This window comes from Myxine glutinosa, chromosome 4, assembly GCF_964187855.1.
Source record: "Myxine glutinosa chromosome 4, kmMyxGlut1.1, whole genome shotgun sequence".
Taxonomy (NCBI): Eukaryota; Metazoa; Chordata; class Myxini; order Myxiniformes; family Myxinidae; genus Myxine; species Myxine glutinosa.
The window spans coordinates 69483323-69501181 of record NC_136264.1 but is presented as its reverse complement, the minus strand read 5'-3'; the positions used below and the strand labels follow the sequence as shown (position 1 = coordinate 69501181).

At 40.9% G+C, this 17859-nt stretch overlaps 1 protein-coding gene across 3 annotated transcripts in view; it reads right to left on the bottom strand.

The window, feature by feature from the left end:
- The window catches only part of LOC137424734 (rho GTPase-activating protein 7-like), a 313201-nt gene that overhangs the window by 246560 nt on the left and 48782 nt on the right, over nt 1–17859 (bottom strand). For 2 of the 3 annotated variants that reach the window (XM_078775875.1, XM_078775876.1), the window contains exon 2: nt 14577–15487. The exons of the other annotated variant lie outside the window; for it this stretch is intronic. In XM_078775875.1, coding sequence (XP_078632001.1) covers nt 14577–14926 — 350 coding nt within the window. In that variant the 5' untranslated portion in view covers nt 14927–15487. The remainder of the gene's footprint in view (nt 1–14576; nt 15488–17859) is intronic. 3 annotated transcript variants of the gene reach the window in all.

The following is a 17859-nucleotide window of genomic DNA, read 5'->3' as shown; positions in this document are numbered from 1 at the left end:
CAATGGAAGACGATTATTCTTGCTGGGGTTTTTATGATAATAATTTTGATTATTTGTAATATTATTATTATTATTATAAGTATGATTATTGTTATTATGACATATTTTGTGATACTTTTTATGCCTCTGCCGACAAAGTCGCTGGAGGCATTATGTTTTCAAGTTGTCCATCCGTCCTTCCGTACGTCCGTCCGTCCTTCCATACGGACTAAACCTCGTTTTTCTCAGCAACCATATGTCTGATTGAGACGAAACTTTCAGGGTAGGAGTGATACCCATGCAGAATGTTTTTATGATAATTGTGATGTCATAGGGCACGTGGTATGGCAGCCATCTCTGATTAAAATCAAATAATTAAAACATTATTTCTCGGAAACCACCGAATGGGAAAATTTTAAACTTGGCACATTGTCAAATACTCCCAATGGGGAACAAAAGTATGATAATGATGCCATCATAGGTAAAGTGGTATACCAGCCAAAAATGTTTTAATCGAATTCCTTATCCTAAAAATCTGAAATTACATGCACATGATCTATGACCCATTTGTATGAAACATTAAATTTATGACATTATAAGTCACATGGTTTGGCAGCCATTTTGGATTGAAGGGAAATATTAAATAATTATATATCTGAAACTGTTCACCCTATCGATGCTAAATTTTACAAATATCATCTAACAGCACTTTTGCATATAGTTTGAAAATGATGATGTCATAGGTCATGTGGTTTGGCAGCCATCTTGGATAAAAAAACGAACCTTTTATATCTGATCAACACGAAACTTTCACAAACGTGATCCACTACCCATACATATGCAGAGTGATGGCATCTACCCGTTGTGGGACTATGCGGAGGCATACTGGTGACACAGTCGCATTGTTCTAGTTTCATAGACACCTATGCACATAAACTTCACAAGTCATCCGATCGAGTGCATATCCTCCAATCAACTTGATTATTCTGAAGGCTTGGCACTTCAGGATTGCCAAGGATAAATATGTTTTAAATGTGATGCTCAACATGAGATAAACAAAATCTTCGACATTGGGATTCGGGAGGTTGATGGATATCGATGGAGAAAACTGGTTTATATGGCTTATGGTACATATTGCTTCTTGAACATTAGGTCACAAATTTAAAAAAATAGATATTTGTAAAACTATGTGCTTGTAGCAGGTAACCAACAGAATCTACATATTATGCTAATACCGTACAGTCGGACCCCACTATTGGCGGGGGATACGTTCCTGGGAAATGCCGCGAATTGCGAAACTGCGAATGGCGGGGCAATGTTTCAATGGAAAAAGGGGAGATTGGTTCCCAAATCATGAATATCCGCGAATATCGAGGAACAAACCACGAATGGTGAGGCAAAGTCCACAAAAGGTGAGGCAAATCCCATGAATGTCGACCATAACCAGCAAATGTCGATGAAAGTCCCGGAAATGGCGAGGCAAAACCTGCCAATGTTGGAGATAATCCGCGAATGTCGGCGATAATCTGCGAATTTCGATGAAAATCCGTGAATGAATGCCGTGCCATTGTTTCAATGGGAAAAGGAAGAGACAGCTAATTGCACTAAGAGATACTGTGGAGTGTTTTCAACCTGTACAGTAACTCGCGGGGATGACGTGTTATGCAGCTGGTGGAATATCCCGCGAAACATTGTTTACCTGTGAATGGCACCCCCCCCCCCGCCCCCCTCTCCCACCCGGTGTACCTCCTCAGACCCCAATTTTTCCAATACCTTGAACAAACATTGGTACATCACGGGTGATGAAGATTGTGGTGAAGTTTCATTGAAATTGTGTATGTAATTTCAGAGAAAAGAGCAAATATCTATTTTGGGGGGCAACTCCCCAGTAGACCGCTCACGGCCCGAGTTTTTTTTAATGCTGTGAACAAACTTTGGTACAACACGGGTGATTAAGGTTGTGGTGAAGTTTCATCAGAACTGCGTGTGTATATTCTGAGAAAAAAGCAAATACCTATTTTGGGGGGTCAAACCTGGACCCACTTTGACCCCCATAGAGCCCTTTAAACTTAGATTTTCTTAGTGCCGTGAACAAACTTCAGTACATCACGGGTGTTGAAGGTTGTGGTCAAGTTTGAATTGAAATCCTGTGTGTAGTTTCAGAGGAAAAAGCAAATTCCTATTTTGAGGGGGTCAAACCTGGATCCACTTTGACCCCGGTAGACCCCCTTAGACCCCGATTTTTTTTAATGCCGTGAAAAAAATATAGTGACAACAAATATCATTTGGGCCAAATTTGGTCACAATCCCATTAGCGGTTTCGGGGAGAATAAGTTTCAAGTGTTTACGGACTGACGGACGGATGACGCACCATCACATAAGCTCCCCTGAACTTCATTCCAGGTGAGCTAAAAAAAAAACTGCGAATTAGCGGGACACTTTCCGTGAATAGAGAAACAGGTCGCATTTTATCAACCGCAAATACGCGGAACCACGAATAGCGGAACTGCGAATGGCGGGGTCCAACTGTATTTAATTATAGGGCTTCTACAAAACACACACACGACGGTGAATACCGAGGACTCCGTTCCAACACCTGAAACCCGCAAATGGAGATAACAACCAACGACACACACACACACACACACACACACACACACACACACACACACAAAATAAACTTTATTCCTATGACATTGTTTTGCGTAATCTACATCCTCTTCAATGCATTTTCTCTCGTGATTACCAACTTTTAGACCGCAACCTTCCTTTCGAAATGTTATATAACGCATTTGGAATTGATTGGAAAGTTTCTTCTCTCTTGCAGTCGTTTTTAGCTCACCTGTAACGAAGTTCAGGGGAGATTATACGATGGCGCGTCGGCTGTCCGTCAGTCCGTAAACACTTGAAACTTCTTCTCTGAAACCGCTGATGGAATTGCGACCAAATTTGGCGCAAATTATATTTATGTTGTGACTAAAGTTTGTTCACGGCATTAAAAAAAAATCGGGGTCTAAGGGGGTTTACCAGAATCAAAGTGGATCCAGGTTTGACCCCCAAAATAGATATTTGCTTTTTCCTCTGAAACTACACACACAATTTTGATGAAACCTGACCACAACCTTCACCACCAGTGATGTACCTACGATTGTTCACGGCATTAAAAAAAAAAATCTGCCCCTTTGGGGATCTATGGGGTGGGGTTTTCCCCCAAAATAGATATTTGCTTTTTCCTCAGAAACTACACACACAGTTTTGATGAAACTTCAACACAACCTTCATCACCCATGATGTACCAATGTTTGTTCAAGGCATTGGAAAAGGTGGCGTCTGAGGAGGTACACGGGGTGGGAGGGGGTGCGGGTGTTGCCCCCCAAAATAGGTATTTTTTTATTTGTTTGTTTAAAGTCTTATGATTTTGTTGGTATGATTCTACATGCTGCACTGTCTTCCAGCAACTATTGAAATTGGTTTAAAATACCTTTAGTCAGTACAGTGTTCTGTTTATTCCCCCAGGTGAGCGCCAGGGGTATTGCCCCTATAAGTGGAAGCTGTATGAATAATAAATTCTGGGGGAGGCAAAACTCTCCATTCTCAGGTCTCTATGAGGATGCAGATATTATATTTCGTATGTTGTTTGTGTAACATTGTCATGGAAGAGGATGGTGTCATTCGAAATAGCTGTGTGCAATATTTTCGGAATGCACATCTCAAATGATCACGCACAATCATATGGTAGTGATCTGCATTCACTATTACCCCCTGTGGAATTGTCCATTTTAGCGAAATTCCATTGCAGTCGTAAAAGATGATGTGAAGCACCTCGATGCTCCCTTGTTGATGCTTCATTTTATGGGAAGTCAAGGAGTAAGCCCACAGTTGGTGCAGTTATGGCACCACATTTTGCCTCCAATAATGATGCATTCCAACGTGTCCAATGAAAATTTGAAAGATGCAAAGAACAAAAACTCCTTAAATTTCTGCTCCTCATTGAGGATGAGGTGTTGGTGTCCCTGGTGTTGGGCAAGTGGCTAGGGTGCCGGCTTAGGATCTGAGGATCCTGGGTTCGAATCCCAGTCTGATTGCTGAATTAACGCCAGGGGGGTTGACTCAGCCTGTCATCCTTCCGAGGTCAGCAAATTGAGTACCAGTTCACTGGTAATTCCCTGTTTGTCGTAAAAGGCGGCAAAAAGGGCTGGCGGCAGGAAGGGCATCCGGCCGTAAAACATTGCTTCAAAAAAGGGGACCATAAAAACAACAACAACAACCACGGTTCCCGAAAAAGGCCAACCCCCGCTTTGCGGGGGAAAATGGCCTCTAAAGGTGGTTTATTGAGGTTGTGTAGCACCGGACGGACTCTTCCACAAGCTCCTGTGTTGTGATATGCCATGACCCTTCTGAATGCAATCCAGTGTGTAAATCAGATTTTCCTTGACAAAAGTACAATATCCATCGATAAATAGTTCTCTCGTGTGGACAGGTGTTAGGAGAAAATAGAACAATTTATTGGTGGATTTCATGTGCAATTTTCAGATTTCTCCTGAAAAGTTCAGATTCCTCTTTCCTAAAGATTTCTGCCATGGTCATGTCCTCGATACTAAATTTCATGAATTTAATTCCTAAACAAAATAGAGATTTAGAGAAGCTTTGTTTTTACCAGACATATCAGTATAAGTTATGAGGCTGTATACGTATAATTTGGGGATCACCTAGAACTTGAAACTTATAAAGTTACAAGTAGAGAGACAGAAACTTTGTGATGACCTTCGTAAACTGGATGGATTGTCATTGTTGATCCAAATGTAGTCAGAGCAGGAATTTTTGAATTTGGCTAGGGTACCTGGCACATGATGGCCTACTCATTTCAAAAGGCACTGTGAGATCTTTAAAGTTCACCAAGCAATGCTGTCAGCAAGGAAACCTGGCATAACATCCATCCAAGGCATGTAGATAACCTGGGAGCGACCCTAACATTTCGAAGGTTAGAAGAGTTCCCTTGCAGGGAACTTCTATGCCGGAAGAGGCAATTAGGCCCATCAAAACCTGCACTCTTATTACCAACCTATGGTTGTTTATCCATGCTCCATCCTTTTTAAAATGCTGAGTGTCAAGCAAGGAAGCAGCATGCACCATTTTTAAGTCTTTGGTATGACTCGGCCGGGGTTCGAAGCACTGATCTCCGAGACTCAGAGCAGATGCTCTAACCATTACACCACCGAAGCTGGTTTCACAATATTCAAATTACAAAAGTTATTTGGTGTTTTTACATGTAATTACAAGGTTGTCTCGTAATGGTAAAATGAGGCATAACGAGAGTGCTCTGCCACTCGGTGGTGTGTGATGTGTTGTCACACTTTGCAGTGGGATTGTCATAAATGGCTTATCAAAGGATCCATTTTCGTTTAGGAAAAGCGTTTGTATTCATGATTTTCAGTGAGGAAAAGTCAAAATTCACGAACTGAGAATGATTAATTCTCGTTATTAAAAATCTTCACATTCGTAAAAAAAAGCAGCAACATCTTGCTTTTGTGGGTCCGTGATTGGCTGTCAAATGCGTATATGTGACATGCTCTGAAAATAACTTCCCACTAATAGTGAATAAGTTTGAAACTACTGTTCTTTTTTTGCATGTCTTGAACCCAAGTAACTGGTATATTTTTAAAAAGTTTTTGGAATATCTTGTCAATTTTCATGGAGTGCAACAGGAATGACATTTCCTGTTGACAGAATGACAAAAGGATTGAAGGGAATGACATTTAGTACGTCCAAGCTATGAACTTTAGACTTAGAAGTTGGATGCATCTAAGCACGATTGGCTTTTGTACTTTTTGCTAGTCCATATTTTACTGGTCTATCAACAAAAATGAGTCTTTAAGAGTGTTTAAAAAAAAAATTCCAACAAAAATTCCAATTTTTTTAAACAAAAATAAAAATCTTAAAGACTTTTTCTGCTCCCTCCTTTCCCTCGACCTTCGATCATTTTCAGTGGCTCTTATTTTGCATTTCCTGTTTTTATGGCTTCGGATTGCAATTTATCAGTGCTGCTGTGACCCATAACTTGGGATATAGTGTGCAGTTCATTCACATCCATGAGAAATATTTGTCTATACACACCAAACAATTTGAGCTTCCTGTTCAAGGTCAAGATGACAACAAAAGATACCACCACGGTACTACTACAACTACGACTACAACTTTACTGGCGCCCATTATTCCCACATTCTTGGGGGGTCGGCCAGGAAACGTTCTTGGCTCAAATGTTTCCCAAACTGGTTGGTCACAACTGACGTTTGGCTGAAAGTTGAAGGAATTTGGGAATTGGGATAGGGTATGGCACTAACTTGCTTAATCTTCGCAAAAGACACTGTGGGATCTTTAACATCCACCACCAACCAGTGCTAGCAGGTGGATTCTCTGGATTAAAGTCCTTCCGATGGACGGGGGCACACATTGATGCCCCACCCTCCATGGAGAACACCAGGATGGCAGTTTATAGCTCGGTCCACATTCGAACCCAGGATGAACAGCTCAAAGGCGAATGCGCATATCTCAGATATTTCATGCTAGCCCTTAAAGCTCGACCTCTACATAGTTCTAATCTTTACTGTAAACCTTTTTGATAATCTAGATTTTTAACAAAGGAATTTCATCTTTGTATACTCATTATTCCATATCTCCAAAATTACTCATTCCCGCTTGATAAAACAAATACTCATTTGATACATTTACACTCGTGGGAAACCTATCATTAGATCTTATCATTGTTACTTTGTCCAGGCAATTTTGATCTCATTCCTAGCCATTTCCATGTGTTTGGACAATTTAACAAATATTTTGTTGGCGCAACTCGCAAGTTTCAAGAGATAAGTTTGCGGAAGAATGTTTTTACAATTGAATAGCTAAACAGCAGCATCGTTATAAGTTTCTGAATTGCCTCATGGAGTAGATAATATTGTGTTTCTGAATTGCAAAAAAAAATGTGTACGCAGCATGGATTTCACGATCAAAACATTCAAACAAAGTCATCGTTATCTCACCAAAATGCTCAAAATTGACTGTTTTGGCACTTACTGTATTTCTTTGCATAACTCACTTGATATAGTGGGCCGGATATACGACAAAAATGGAATGAGATGTTTAACTTCTGGCAGAAAGAATGAAAATTTGTAAACATATCATTTAAAGAATGTAGATTTCTAAAAGGGCAGGAAACAAGTCCTCACTCTAAGGCTTCCTGTCTAAAATTGACTCTGAAATATACCACTGAATATACTTTTTTGTCATATTATTTGAATACAAGTTTTTATAAATTTTGATGAGTACCAGGTCTGTTTTGCAACTATACTGACCTAATTTATTCTGGATATTGCACACTTAAATAATTTGATGTAAAAACTGTACTTGATATGTAATTTGTTGGAATAAATAAGCATTAGTTACTGTGTATGCCTCTATTTAAATGCAATCCGCATATCAATGCACCTTCATAACGTACTTTAGCTTATACATGGAAATTCAAGGTGAAATCACCAAGACTACATTACATAATATCTCTGGAATATATAATAATATTTTTGGACATTTTAAAATGCAATTTCATTTCATCTGACTTGCCTGTGTTGCTAATCCTAACCAGAATGTTTAATAAATTCATTGTTATACATTTCTAGTTATGAATACATTGTGTAGCTTCACTCTTTCATTCCCCTTTTCTCCCGCTTCTGGAACAAACTCCCTCACTCTCTTCAATCCCACTCCTCCCTCCAGGTCTTTAAAACAGCTGTTCACCACCATCTCTTATCTTCCCCCATCCAAAACCTTGATCTCTTCTACCCCCGATAATTCACCCCAGATCCACTTTTTTTGAAATACCGACTTCTTTCCTGGAAGTTCTAGCAGTGTCCATGTGTTTTATACCAATTCCACCCCGCCCCCATTCCTCCTCCCCCCAAGCCCTCCCCCTCCCACAGATCTCCCGATGTCCCTGTTCTCTAATGTTGTACTTGTGTGCTTCCCTCTCTCTCCCCATTTTGTCTCCCGCTCCCTTTATCATATGTTTTGTGTGTCCGTTTTTTTTTTGTGATTGATGTTAGCTCTTACACGAGCCTCGATCTTGTATACAAAAAAAAACAAAAAAAGAAACTTCATTTTAAGTTTTAACAGACCAGCAAACATGTTCCATGCAACTTTTCTACTGCACAAGTTCTTGCAAAATATGTCATGGAAAAAAGAATTATAACCAGATTATTAATGTGAATATTTCATTTTTTCCTTGTTGTTGGATCATTTGTTTCTGACCATTTTTGAAATCAGCATATCTGAAAACCCCTATATACCCATTTTCATGCTTCCTGCCAGAAATGAACATGTCTTTCACATATCCGCTCCACGAAAATGCTATGTAATAGGAAAAGTCTTAAATGCCTTTGTAGGAATCCTGACATGTTTCCCCATCAGTCTGGCTCTTCTTGGATACTAAACTGCAGTTCAAGCTTTCATATAAATACAACTACGATGGCATGCAGTTTGGTTGAGAAAGGTCAAAGATCCTGCCATTTTATCTTAGTGTAAACTTAGGAAAATAGGTTTTGCAATGTCAGTTATTGAGCATTTACGTGTGTGCAATCACTTCTCATACGTGCAATGTGTCTGTATGTTCTGGCAGGATTGTTTTGAGGTGTGTGTAATCATATTTCAGCTATGTAGGCTGGGTTCGAATTTTGACCCAGTTATAAACTGTCACCATGGTGCGCTAGGGCGGGTCATACTCAGGTGCCAAAATCAATCTGAAGGAAATCCTAACATGAGGGGTGTCTATATTATGTGTTTTTTTATGGGGAATTCAAATATGAGTTTATTTTTTGGATAGGATAACTCTAACCTACATCAATTTGTATTTCTAAATTGCCAATTTTACCCTTTCGAACCCCTTTATAAGATATTAAAAGATATAAGGGAAATCATTCATATTGACACAGCCAAATCAAATGTACATATTTATTAACAGGTGAACTGTATGTATATCACTGGTTACAATTACAAAGATCAATCTCCTTACTTCTTGAACTTTACCAGGTTGCACAAGTCCTGCTTTGACTCATTCTTGGACATCAGCCTCCTGCTGGTCTCCTGAGCCCTGATGCCTCCATCCCTCTTTTCCTGTGAGAAGTACTTAGCAGAAGCCTCAGTCACCATTTTAACAACCCTCTCAATGTTTTGTGTGTGGCAAAGCCAGTTGAGCACCTCCATGGGGGTGTTGATGAAGTTCTTCACCTCTGAGGTGCTTAGGGAGCAGGTGAGAGGTGGCTCTGACACACCTTCTGACCAGCTGATCAAGTTACCAATGCTGAAGCATCACAGTTGATGTCAGGTGTCTTTCTGGTCCTGACAGAGGAGTCCCCCAGCTGAGTGTCTGGGTCCCCCTCTCCCCTGATGGCCAGGATTCTCTCCACCCCCTCAGTCCTCTCCTTCTGATCCTCAGAGCACAGCAGTGTTTGGAGGATGGCTTCACTGTGGGCATACCAAGCAGATCTTCTCACAGTTGGCATCACAAGGTCCAGCACCTCCTTCCTCTGGGACTTGAGGCAGTCCAGCTGAAACAAGATGTGCCTAGGCCCTTCGATCCATGAGTGCTTGACTTTCACGTTGAACCAACATGGATAATACACTCCAATGATGAATTTCACAATGAATTGCAGATTCGTCCGGTTCTTTCCTTTCAGTCCATGCTTTGACACCCAGAGCCTGAGAAGTCTGTTCGCTGTGGTGAGCCAGCGGCTGTGGTTTACTGGTCCAATCTCCAACAGAGCCAGCCTTGCAGGAAGCACTCCATCCCTGATTGCACAGACAATTTTATAGCCATAGTGTTGATCAGTTGAGAGATCTTCAATGGCCTTGTCAGACAGCTTGATCAGTGGAGAGCCAACAAAGATCCGGGTGAAGTTTGGATTGATATCCAAGTCTGTAGCAGAAGCAAGGAGCTTTCCTATTGGCCCGGAAGATGTGTTGTCTGACAGAGTAGGGCCATCAAGGTGAACAATGAGATGGCGCAGGGGAAGTTCACCAGTGTGCAGGTTGCACACGAACCAGACCAGCTTTCTCCCCAGGTGCAGCTCCAGCTTCCGCATTACTCCAGCTTTCACACCAGTGTTGACATTTGTTGAGTCTCCTCCAATGGCCCACAAGGTCTTATCAAAACCCCTCTCTTTCAGCCAGGCAAACAGGACCTTAGCAATCTGCTCCGCATGTGACTCCTCTTTAGTTGCTTTCTCTGGGGTAAAGTGGAACAGATAGTAGCTACCAGGCTCACTAACAACAGCATAGTGTTCTTCCTTGATCTTTGCAGGAAAAGATTGGTCATTGCCCTCAGCTTCCATCATCACATTGGTCAGGTCAATCCACCCATCAAAGAGGATGCAGGAGATCCCCCCCCCTACTCCCTGCACTTCTCATCAAACTCTTCCCCCAGCTCTGTCATCAACTTCTCCTGTGCTCTATTGACCTTGTTCTTATCAATCACTTTACTTGTATTGTCTTCTGTGATGATTCCTGCATCAATCAGAGCTGCAGTTGCTATCGCTGCAGTTGGCCTCAGCCCTATGCCATACCTTACACTAGCAAGGGCAATGTTTGGAATCTCATCATAGTTTTTCTGGACCTTTGCTGAAGCTGCAGGCTCAGTGTCAGTTTCAGGGAAGAGCTCAACTTCAGTGACAAACTCATCTTCAGCACCACTTCTCTCCAATTCCAGATCCTCATCACCATCTGACAAAAATCTCTCAACATCCTTCCTGGCTGCCTTCTCTGCTGCTGCAGCATTTTCCTCCTTGCTCCTTCTCCTTTTCTCTGCATTCTTTTTATTTTCCTGCCTTTCCAATGTCCTCACCTGTCTCTTGTGCTCTGGCAGATCAGGGCTCCCCATTTGGTGGGGTCCTTTACTCCCAACCTTCTTTTTCTGTCCCTTAATGTAGGCAAGATCTTTCACAGGAATCATTTTCTCTCTGCTGCAGGAACAGTTAATGTGGGCTTGGATCACACAGCCCTCACCGGCCTCACAGCCTCCACCCTCACAACTGGTAATCTGACACTTGCAAGTCAAAATATCAAATAACTTGTCTAACTTGACAATGAACCTCTCTTTGGCATCAAGTTTGCCCTTCCCAAGAGAAAACTTCACTGCCTGATTCCAGACCTCCTTGAGCTTGGACATGATGGTCACCTTTTCATTGATAACAGGAGGCTTGAAAAGAGCATTAGCTTTGCTCCACTGACAAATCAGACCAGGGTAGATGTCAGACACGAGCTGGTCCACTGGGTAGTTCCTCCTGTCATCTTCACTTTGCTCCCTCAAGTAGATGCCATACCTCAGGATATCCCTCACAGTTGGCAGTTCAGACACCAACAGCTCATGCCCAGTGCCAACAAGTTTACTTAAATGACAACTTGATTTCATCCTTGTTCTGACTTGAGCCATTTTTAGTAGTTCACACTGAAATAAAAACAATAATACACAGGTAAGTATCCACTACAGACAGATATTAAGGTATTACACAGGTATTACAGAAAACCATCAAAATATTCACTTCACAGGTCACTATTTTCCTTCACATGTAACTCAGGCTGGCAATAGGTAAGTACACAAATCAATTAACAAATATAATATAAAACAAGGTAATTTACATCTAAAATTATTATCTATTTGTTCCTCAGGTTCCTTATCAAAAACGTACTTACTCGCAATGCCATAAGAAGAGAAGAGAAGACGGATGGATAAGGATTGCCAACCTCCTCAACATCGAGCTTTCAGCAACAAGATGGCTACAACTGCCGTCCCAACAGGAAGTTACCAAAATAAAAGCCCGAACTTCAAAATAAAAAACTTCTCTTTTTTCCAGAAGAATAGCAAAATAATCAAAAATTTAATAATAATCAACTGCAAATTGATGTAGGTTAGGGTTATCAGAATTTTTTTTAAACCTCAGATTTGTCTTCTACACACCAAAATACGTAATATGAACACCCCTCTCGATTGATTTCCAAAAAAAAAAAAGTATGGCCCGCCCTAATTGGTGCGCCCTGTCCACCAGGAGGTCATTACGCTGGAGGACGCGTCTGCCAGCACTGGTTGTTATAATAATAATATTAATTCATTTATTTTGTATAGCGCTTTTCATGAAGCCCAAAGGCGCTTTGACAGAGTGCAAAACATAATGCATAACAAAACATGAAAACAACAATTGCAAAAAGACAAGAATCAATAGGGAAATATTTAAAGCAAAAGGAGGGAGAAGGAGAAGTGATAGTCAGGGGTTAAATGCTGTGGGTTGAATGTTGAATGCAGTGCTGAACAGGTGGGTCTTGAGTGATGTTTTGAATGTGGTGAGTGAGGAGGAGTCTCTGATGGTGTGAGGTAGTGAGTTCCAGAGGGTGGAAGCAGCGATGGAGAAGGCCCTGTCCCCCCAGGATCTGAATTTGGTCCAGATGGGGGGGGGGGGGGGGTCAGGAGGTTGGTACCAGCAGAGCGGAGGTTGCGGGTGGGAGTGTGAACATTAGCAATCCAACAGTTTTTTTCGAAGAGTAGGTGTGTTATGGACGTGGCACCCTGACAACATTGAAATTAGCTGACCAGTTGGTGTGTGAAAGATTTGGGCCCAAGGAATTTCCCAATGGACCCGCAAGACGCTGGGAACAATTGTGGCGGTTGAGGAGTCGTAGAGATGTGTTTGGTCAAAAATCAAATAATTATAACTTTTAATGCATTACATTTATCAAAATAAAAAACCATTTGTGTTCATCAGTATCTTGTAAGGTTTCGGCATGGTATTCAGTAAATTAATGTGCTTAATTACTGTAAAGGAATGTGATGCTCAAATATTTGGAAATCTTTGTGAAACACAAAAATTAAATAATTCCTACAGCAGGAAACAGATAAAAACATTCTTGAACTAGAACAGCACTCAGTAGAGCACATACCTCTGCCAGGCTGAACAGTTGACTTTTTGTAGCCAGCTAGCCAGGTCCCTACCTATAGGCTTATGTCCCTACCTCTACCAGGTAGTTACGTTTTGTGAAGGTCGGAGTAAAATGTGACCTGTAGGCGATTGACATACTGGTGCCCAAAAAAGGCCAAACCCTGCTCTGTGGGGAAAAATGGCCTCTAAAGGTGGTTCATTGTTGTTCGGGCGATTGACATACAAAGAGACAAACATAATAACAGCCCAGAACAACCAATATGCTTGTGAATCTTTGATTTCGCAAGTATCAAACAGACAGACAGACAGCCAGAGCCATCAGGGGTGAAAACATAACTTCCGTCCACCTTTGGTGGAGAAGTAATTAAATTAATAACAAGTACAGATACATTCAAAGTACACCGCCCCCATGCCAAATAATTAAATATCCTACAGCGCGGTATTGCCGGGGCGCAGTGCAGCTCATAGAGACTGTATTGGGAGGGAGAGGTGTACAATAATTGATTGATTAATTGTATAATTAAAATCAATAAAATATTGTCATAAAATATTTTCTTAATCAATTGGCTAATAGCATAACTAAACCACTAGTGCTTCATCGGAAGATGTATCTTTTATAAATGTTATTAAATAAGTCACTAATAAAAAAATTAAATAATTAATTGATTAATAAATAAATAAATAATCGATTAATTAATTAATCAATAAATCAAAAATACCATTTACAGCCAAATCACTTGGTCATTGTCATGTCCAAATATTAGCTCCCTAGCTCAAAAGGTGCCTGAGATATTGGCCACATGAGAAATAAAAAAATTTAAATAAAAAAAATGAAAATAAATAATAATCATAAAAAAATGAAATAATTAATCAATTCGCTAATAGAACACATAAACCACCACCATTTCATCAGAATCTGTAACTAAAAAAAAAAAATTTTTTAGTCATTAATCGAATAATTAAATAATTAATCGATTAATTGATTAATTGATTAACCAATCAATAAAAAATAGCCTTTGCAGACAAATCACTTGGTCATTGGCATGTTCAAATATCAGCTTCCTAACTCAAAAGGTGCCTGAGATGATGGGCAGAAGAGAAAGGAAATTTAATTACTTAAATAAGTACTTAATTAATCGCTAATAATTAAATAACTCATCGATTAATTAATGAATAAAAAAACTAAAAATCTGTTTTTGACAAATTACTTGCTCACGATTGTGCCGAAATTTCAGCTTCCTAGCTCAAAGGATGGCTGAGATATCGCCCAGACAAACAAGAAAGAAAACAAACAAACAAGAAAGAAAGAAAACAAACAACCAGAGTGAAAACCGAGTACTCCCTTTCAGCGTGCGTCATTGCCGAGCCCCCTTCGGTGCCCGGCAATGACGTTATGCAGCGCCTGGCGATGGCATAGGAAAGGAGCGGTGTACAATTACTGTTTTGCATTACTCATTGAATTGACAGGTAGAGCACATTATATATCCACCTTTTTAACAAAGGAACGATTTTTTTACCTTTACTTCACTTTCCCATGTTTACTTTATTTTGGTGAACTTAGAAAATGCAATTTACAACTTCAAATCAATCGTATTATCAGAAAATATCAATATCAATGTATCTCACCTCATTGTTATTTGTTGTTCCTGAGCCAAACACATTTGACCCGCTGTGATGGCTTCATGTTCACCAGTTGTAGAAATGTTTGTTGATGTGACTGGAGTGCAAGTGGCATCAGAGCAGGGTAACATTTTGGTTCTCATGAAAGTCTCAAATTCCACAGGTAGGCCATAAGGAAGGCTAATGCGGTTGTGCCCAGTCACAGCTGAACTTGGGTCATCACCTTGCCGATTACTCTGCCGATTACTCTGCCGATTCTCAGAGGGGTAGATAGCTTGTGTTTGTGTGCGACGCGGAGCAACTGTTTGCTGCGAAATTTGATGAACTGCGTAAATTTGATTCGGAGTCTCAGCCATAGCTAATGGCCATTTTAGGGCAAAGCCAGGTGATAGAAGTGGGATATGAACCTAAAATTATTACATCTTGCTTGTTCGTATAGAGTGAAAACATTAGGGTATGTTCTGACAACGAGGTGACGTACAACTGTCATGTAAAATATGTCTCCTTAACTGCACCTTGCCTCTCACATGTTATGGGCCACCTAAACACAGCATGTGCTGTATTCCTTGGTGCTTTGAGTGGCAGTATTTAATGAAATTATCCAATGAACCAGCCAAAAGCCAACTTGCGGGATTAGTAGATAGGGCTGACAATAAGCTGTTGCCTGTCAATGAGCAGGTGATTAGTCACAGAGGGTTGCTTTAGGGATGGGTAACACTATACTATCCTTGTCTAGTTGACAGGAAGGAAGAAAGTCTAAGAGGTTTAAAGCATCCACTTTTTCTTTCTGGAAAATACAACTGATGATGATTAATTCTGGAACAGCAGGTGAGCAGGCTCAGGTCTTTTCATCAGGTTGACACTGGACAGGTATCTCTTCTGGGTCCTCATGATGCCAGGGTGGTTGCTTGCTTTCTCTGCAAGCAAAACAAATGTGACAATCATAAGTGTGTGAAGAGAACTTCTAAGCTGTCTGTATATTTAACTTTGCGAACAGGTCATGGTTGTTGTGTGATTTGATTTGGACTATAACAAACATCTTCGAAGTGAAATAACTCTCTCAATGCATGTTCCCAGAATGTACAGACAGCAAATTCCATCCATTCTTTCATTATCTTGTTGGGCTGGCAGGATGGCCTATGTACAGGTACATTCTGATACAGGCCTAGATGCACACACACTCACCTCTAAGCTGTCTAGTCTGGGTTTGAATCTCGACCGAGCTATAAATTGTAACCTGGTGTTGTCTCAGGCAGGGTGATTCATCAATCTGTGTGCTGTCCTTTGGATGGACATTAAAGGGAATCCCGTCTGCTGACATTAGTTGGTGGACATTAAAGATCCCATGGTGTCCTTTTTGAAGAGTAGACGAGCTATCACCGGCACCATGGCCAAATGCCAAATTCCTGTCCTCACTTACAGAGGGCATTGCATCAGCGGCACAGCGGTGATCTCAGACAATGATGCTACCCCACAGCCTTGTGCTGCATATGAAATAAGAAGATCTCTTATTACGATTTGCAGCTTTTGTTTCTAATCCAGTCTTAGAATTTGTTGTTTTGAGTATTAATGTTGGATTTTACAACGAATGGCCTCTGACTTCAGCATCAAAAATTACTTGGCAAATTCCCCTCCAATTTTACATACCTGCTTGGGGTACCCACGGGCAGGTCATGGGTGCAAAATAAATTTGGTCACCTACGCGGTAAGAATAATGCATTGTAAGATGCAGACAAAAGACAACAATAACAAAATAAACTAGAAAGAGCAATCAGATATAGCAGACCCTCCCCAGGACGTGTTTTAGTGGTTCTTAAGGCTTTTGTGTTGAAACAAATATGGCGGCCGAACCACGTGACCGATGACGTCATCATAATTTTTTTCTCCACGAATGTATCCCTAAGATGACGCTCAAGAAATTTCATCATTATCGGATAAAGTTTTGTACTTGACGAATTGTGACGTCATAATGGAGGCACCTATGACATCATCATTAATATATGTTATTCCACATGAAGAGTCCTTTACAATGAGCCATGTCTCAATTTTTTATATTGAGCGCTTTCGGAGATATAGAGGTGCAATTTTTTTGTGTTTTTCCAAGATGGCGCCCGTACCACGTGACATATTACGTCATAATTATCATTAAAAAATTATACAGGTGGAGATGCACCAATGGTGAAAATTTCCTGTCAATCGGACCAATAGTTTCAGAGAAAATCATATTTATTATTTGCGGACAAACAAACAGACAGGCAAACAAACGGACTCAAATGCAATACCCTCTTCTTTGGCGAGGGTAAGACCAATAAAAAGACGCTGCTAATATAGTGCCAATTTTAGGTTAGGGCAGGAATTTGGAATTTGGCATGGGTACCGACAATAGCTCACCTACCAGTACTCTTCATGAAGCACACATTGATGAATCACCCCACCTAAGAAACTCCAGGATGATAGTTACATCTGCCACCAAAGGTGGATGGAGGTTATATTTTCACCCCTGTCTGTTTGTTACTTGCCGGAATAGATTCCGGCAAGTATGTTGGTTGGTTGGTTTGTCTGTCTGTCTGTCTGTCTGTTTGTCTGTCTGTTTGTGTGCAGTACTACGTCTACATCGGTGCACATAGCATCGCCATACTTTACACACATATTTGCCTTGCCCTGGAATAGACTGTGCCAAATTTTTAACTCTCTAGGCCAGTGGTTCTCAAACATTTTTGGACTACCACCCTCTTCTGCCCTCTTGGACCGGCCCAATGCCCCCCTTGTCCTATCGTTCGTGGTCGGACACCCAGAATTTATGTAGATAAGAAGCAAAAATAACAGAAGCCAAATATTTTCTGAATAATATTTTACTTTATTTTACTTTACTTTTTATTTTATTTTGCACGACCTACAATGTTTCAGCAGAACAGGTCCAGGTGAGGCAAACTGAGAATCTGTTATCACAGGCCCAAATACCGTTAGTGTGAAGGGTGGGCCTGGTGACTCGCTGCGAGATTACGAACGTCTGGCTCCATCTCAGTGAGGTAGAGACACAGATCGCCCCTCTTGGTAATGTCAAGGCGGTTTCCATACTTGGTCAGCAGCACCATCACGGCGCGGAACCCTCTTTCAACGAGGTATGATGTGGGGAACGCCATCAGCAGCAGTTCTGCCTCTGTCCACATTGCGGGGTATTTGCCCCGCTCCAGAATCCAGAATTTTCCGTATTCATGCTGCGAGAATCTTGCCTTCGCCTCATCATCATTGTGGAGGTTGATAATTTCGTCCTGTAATTCGCGCTTCA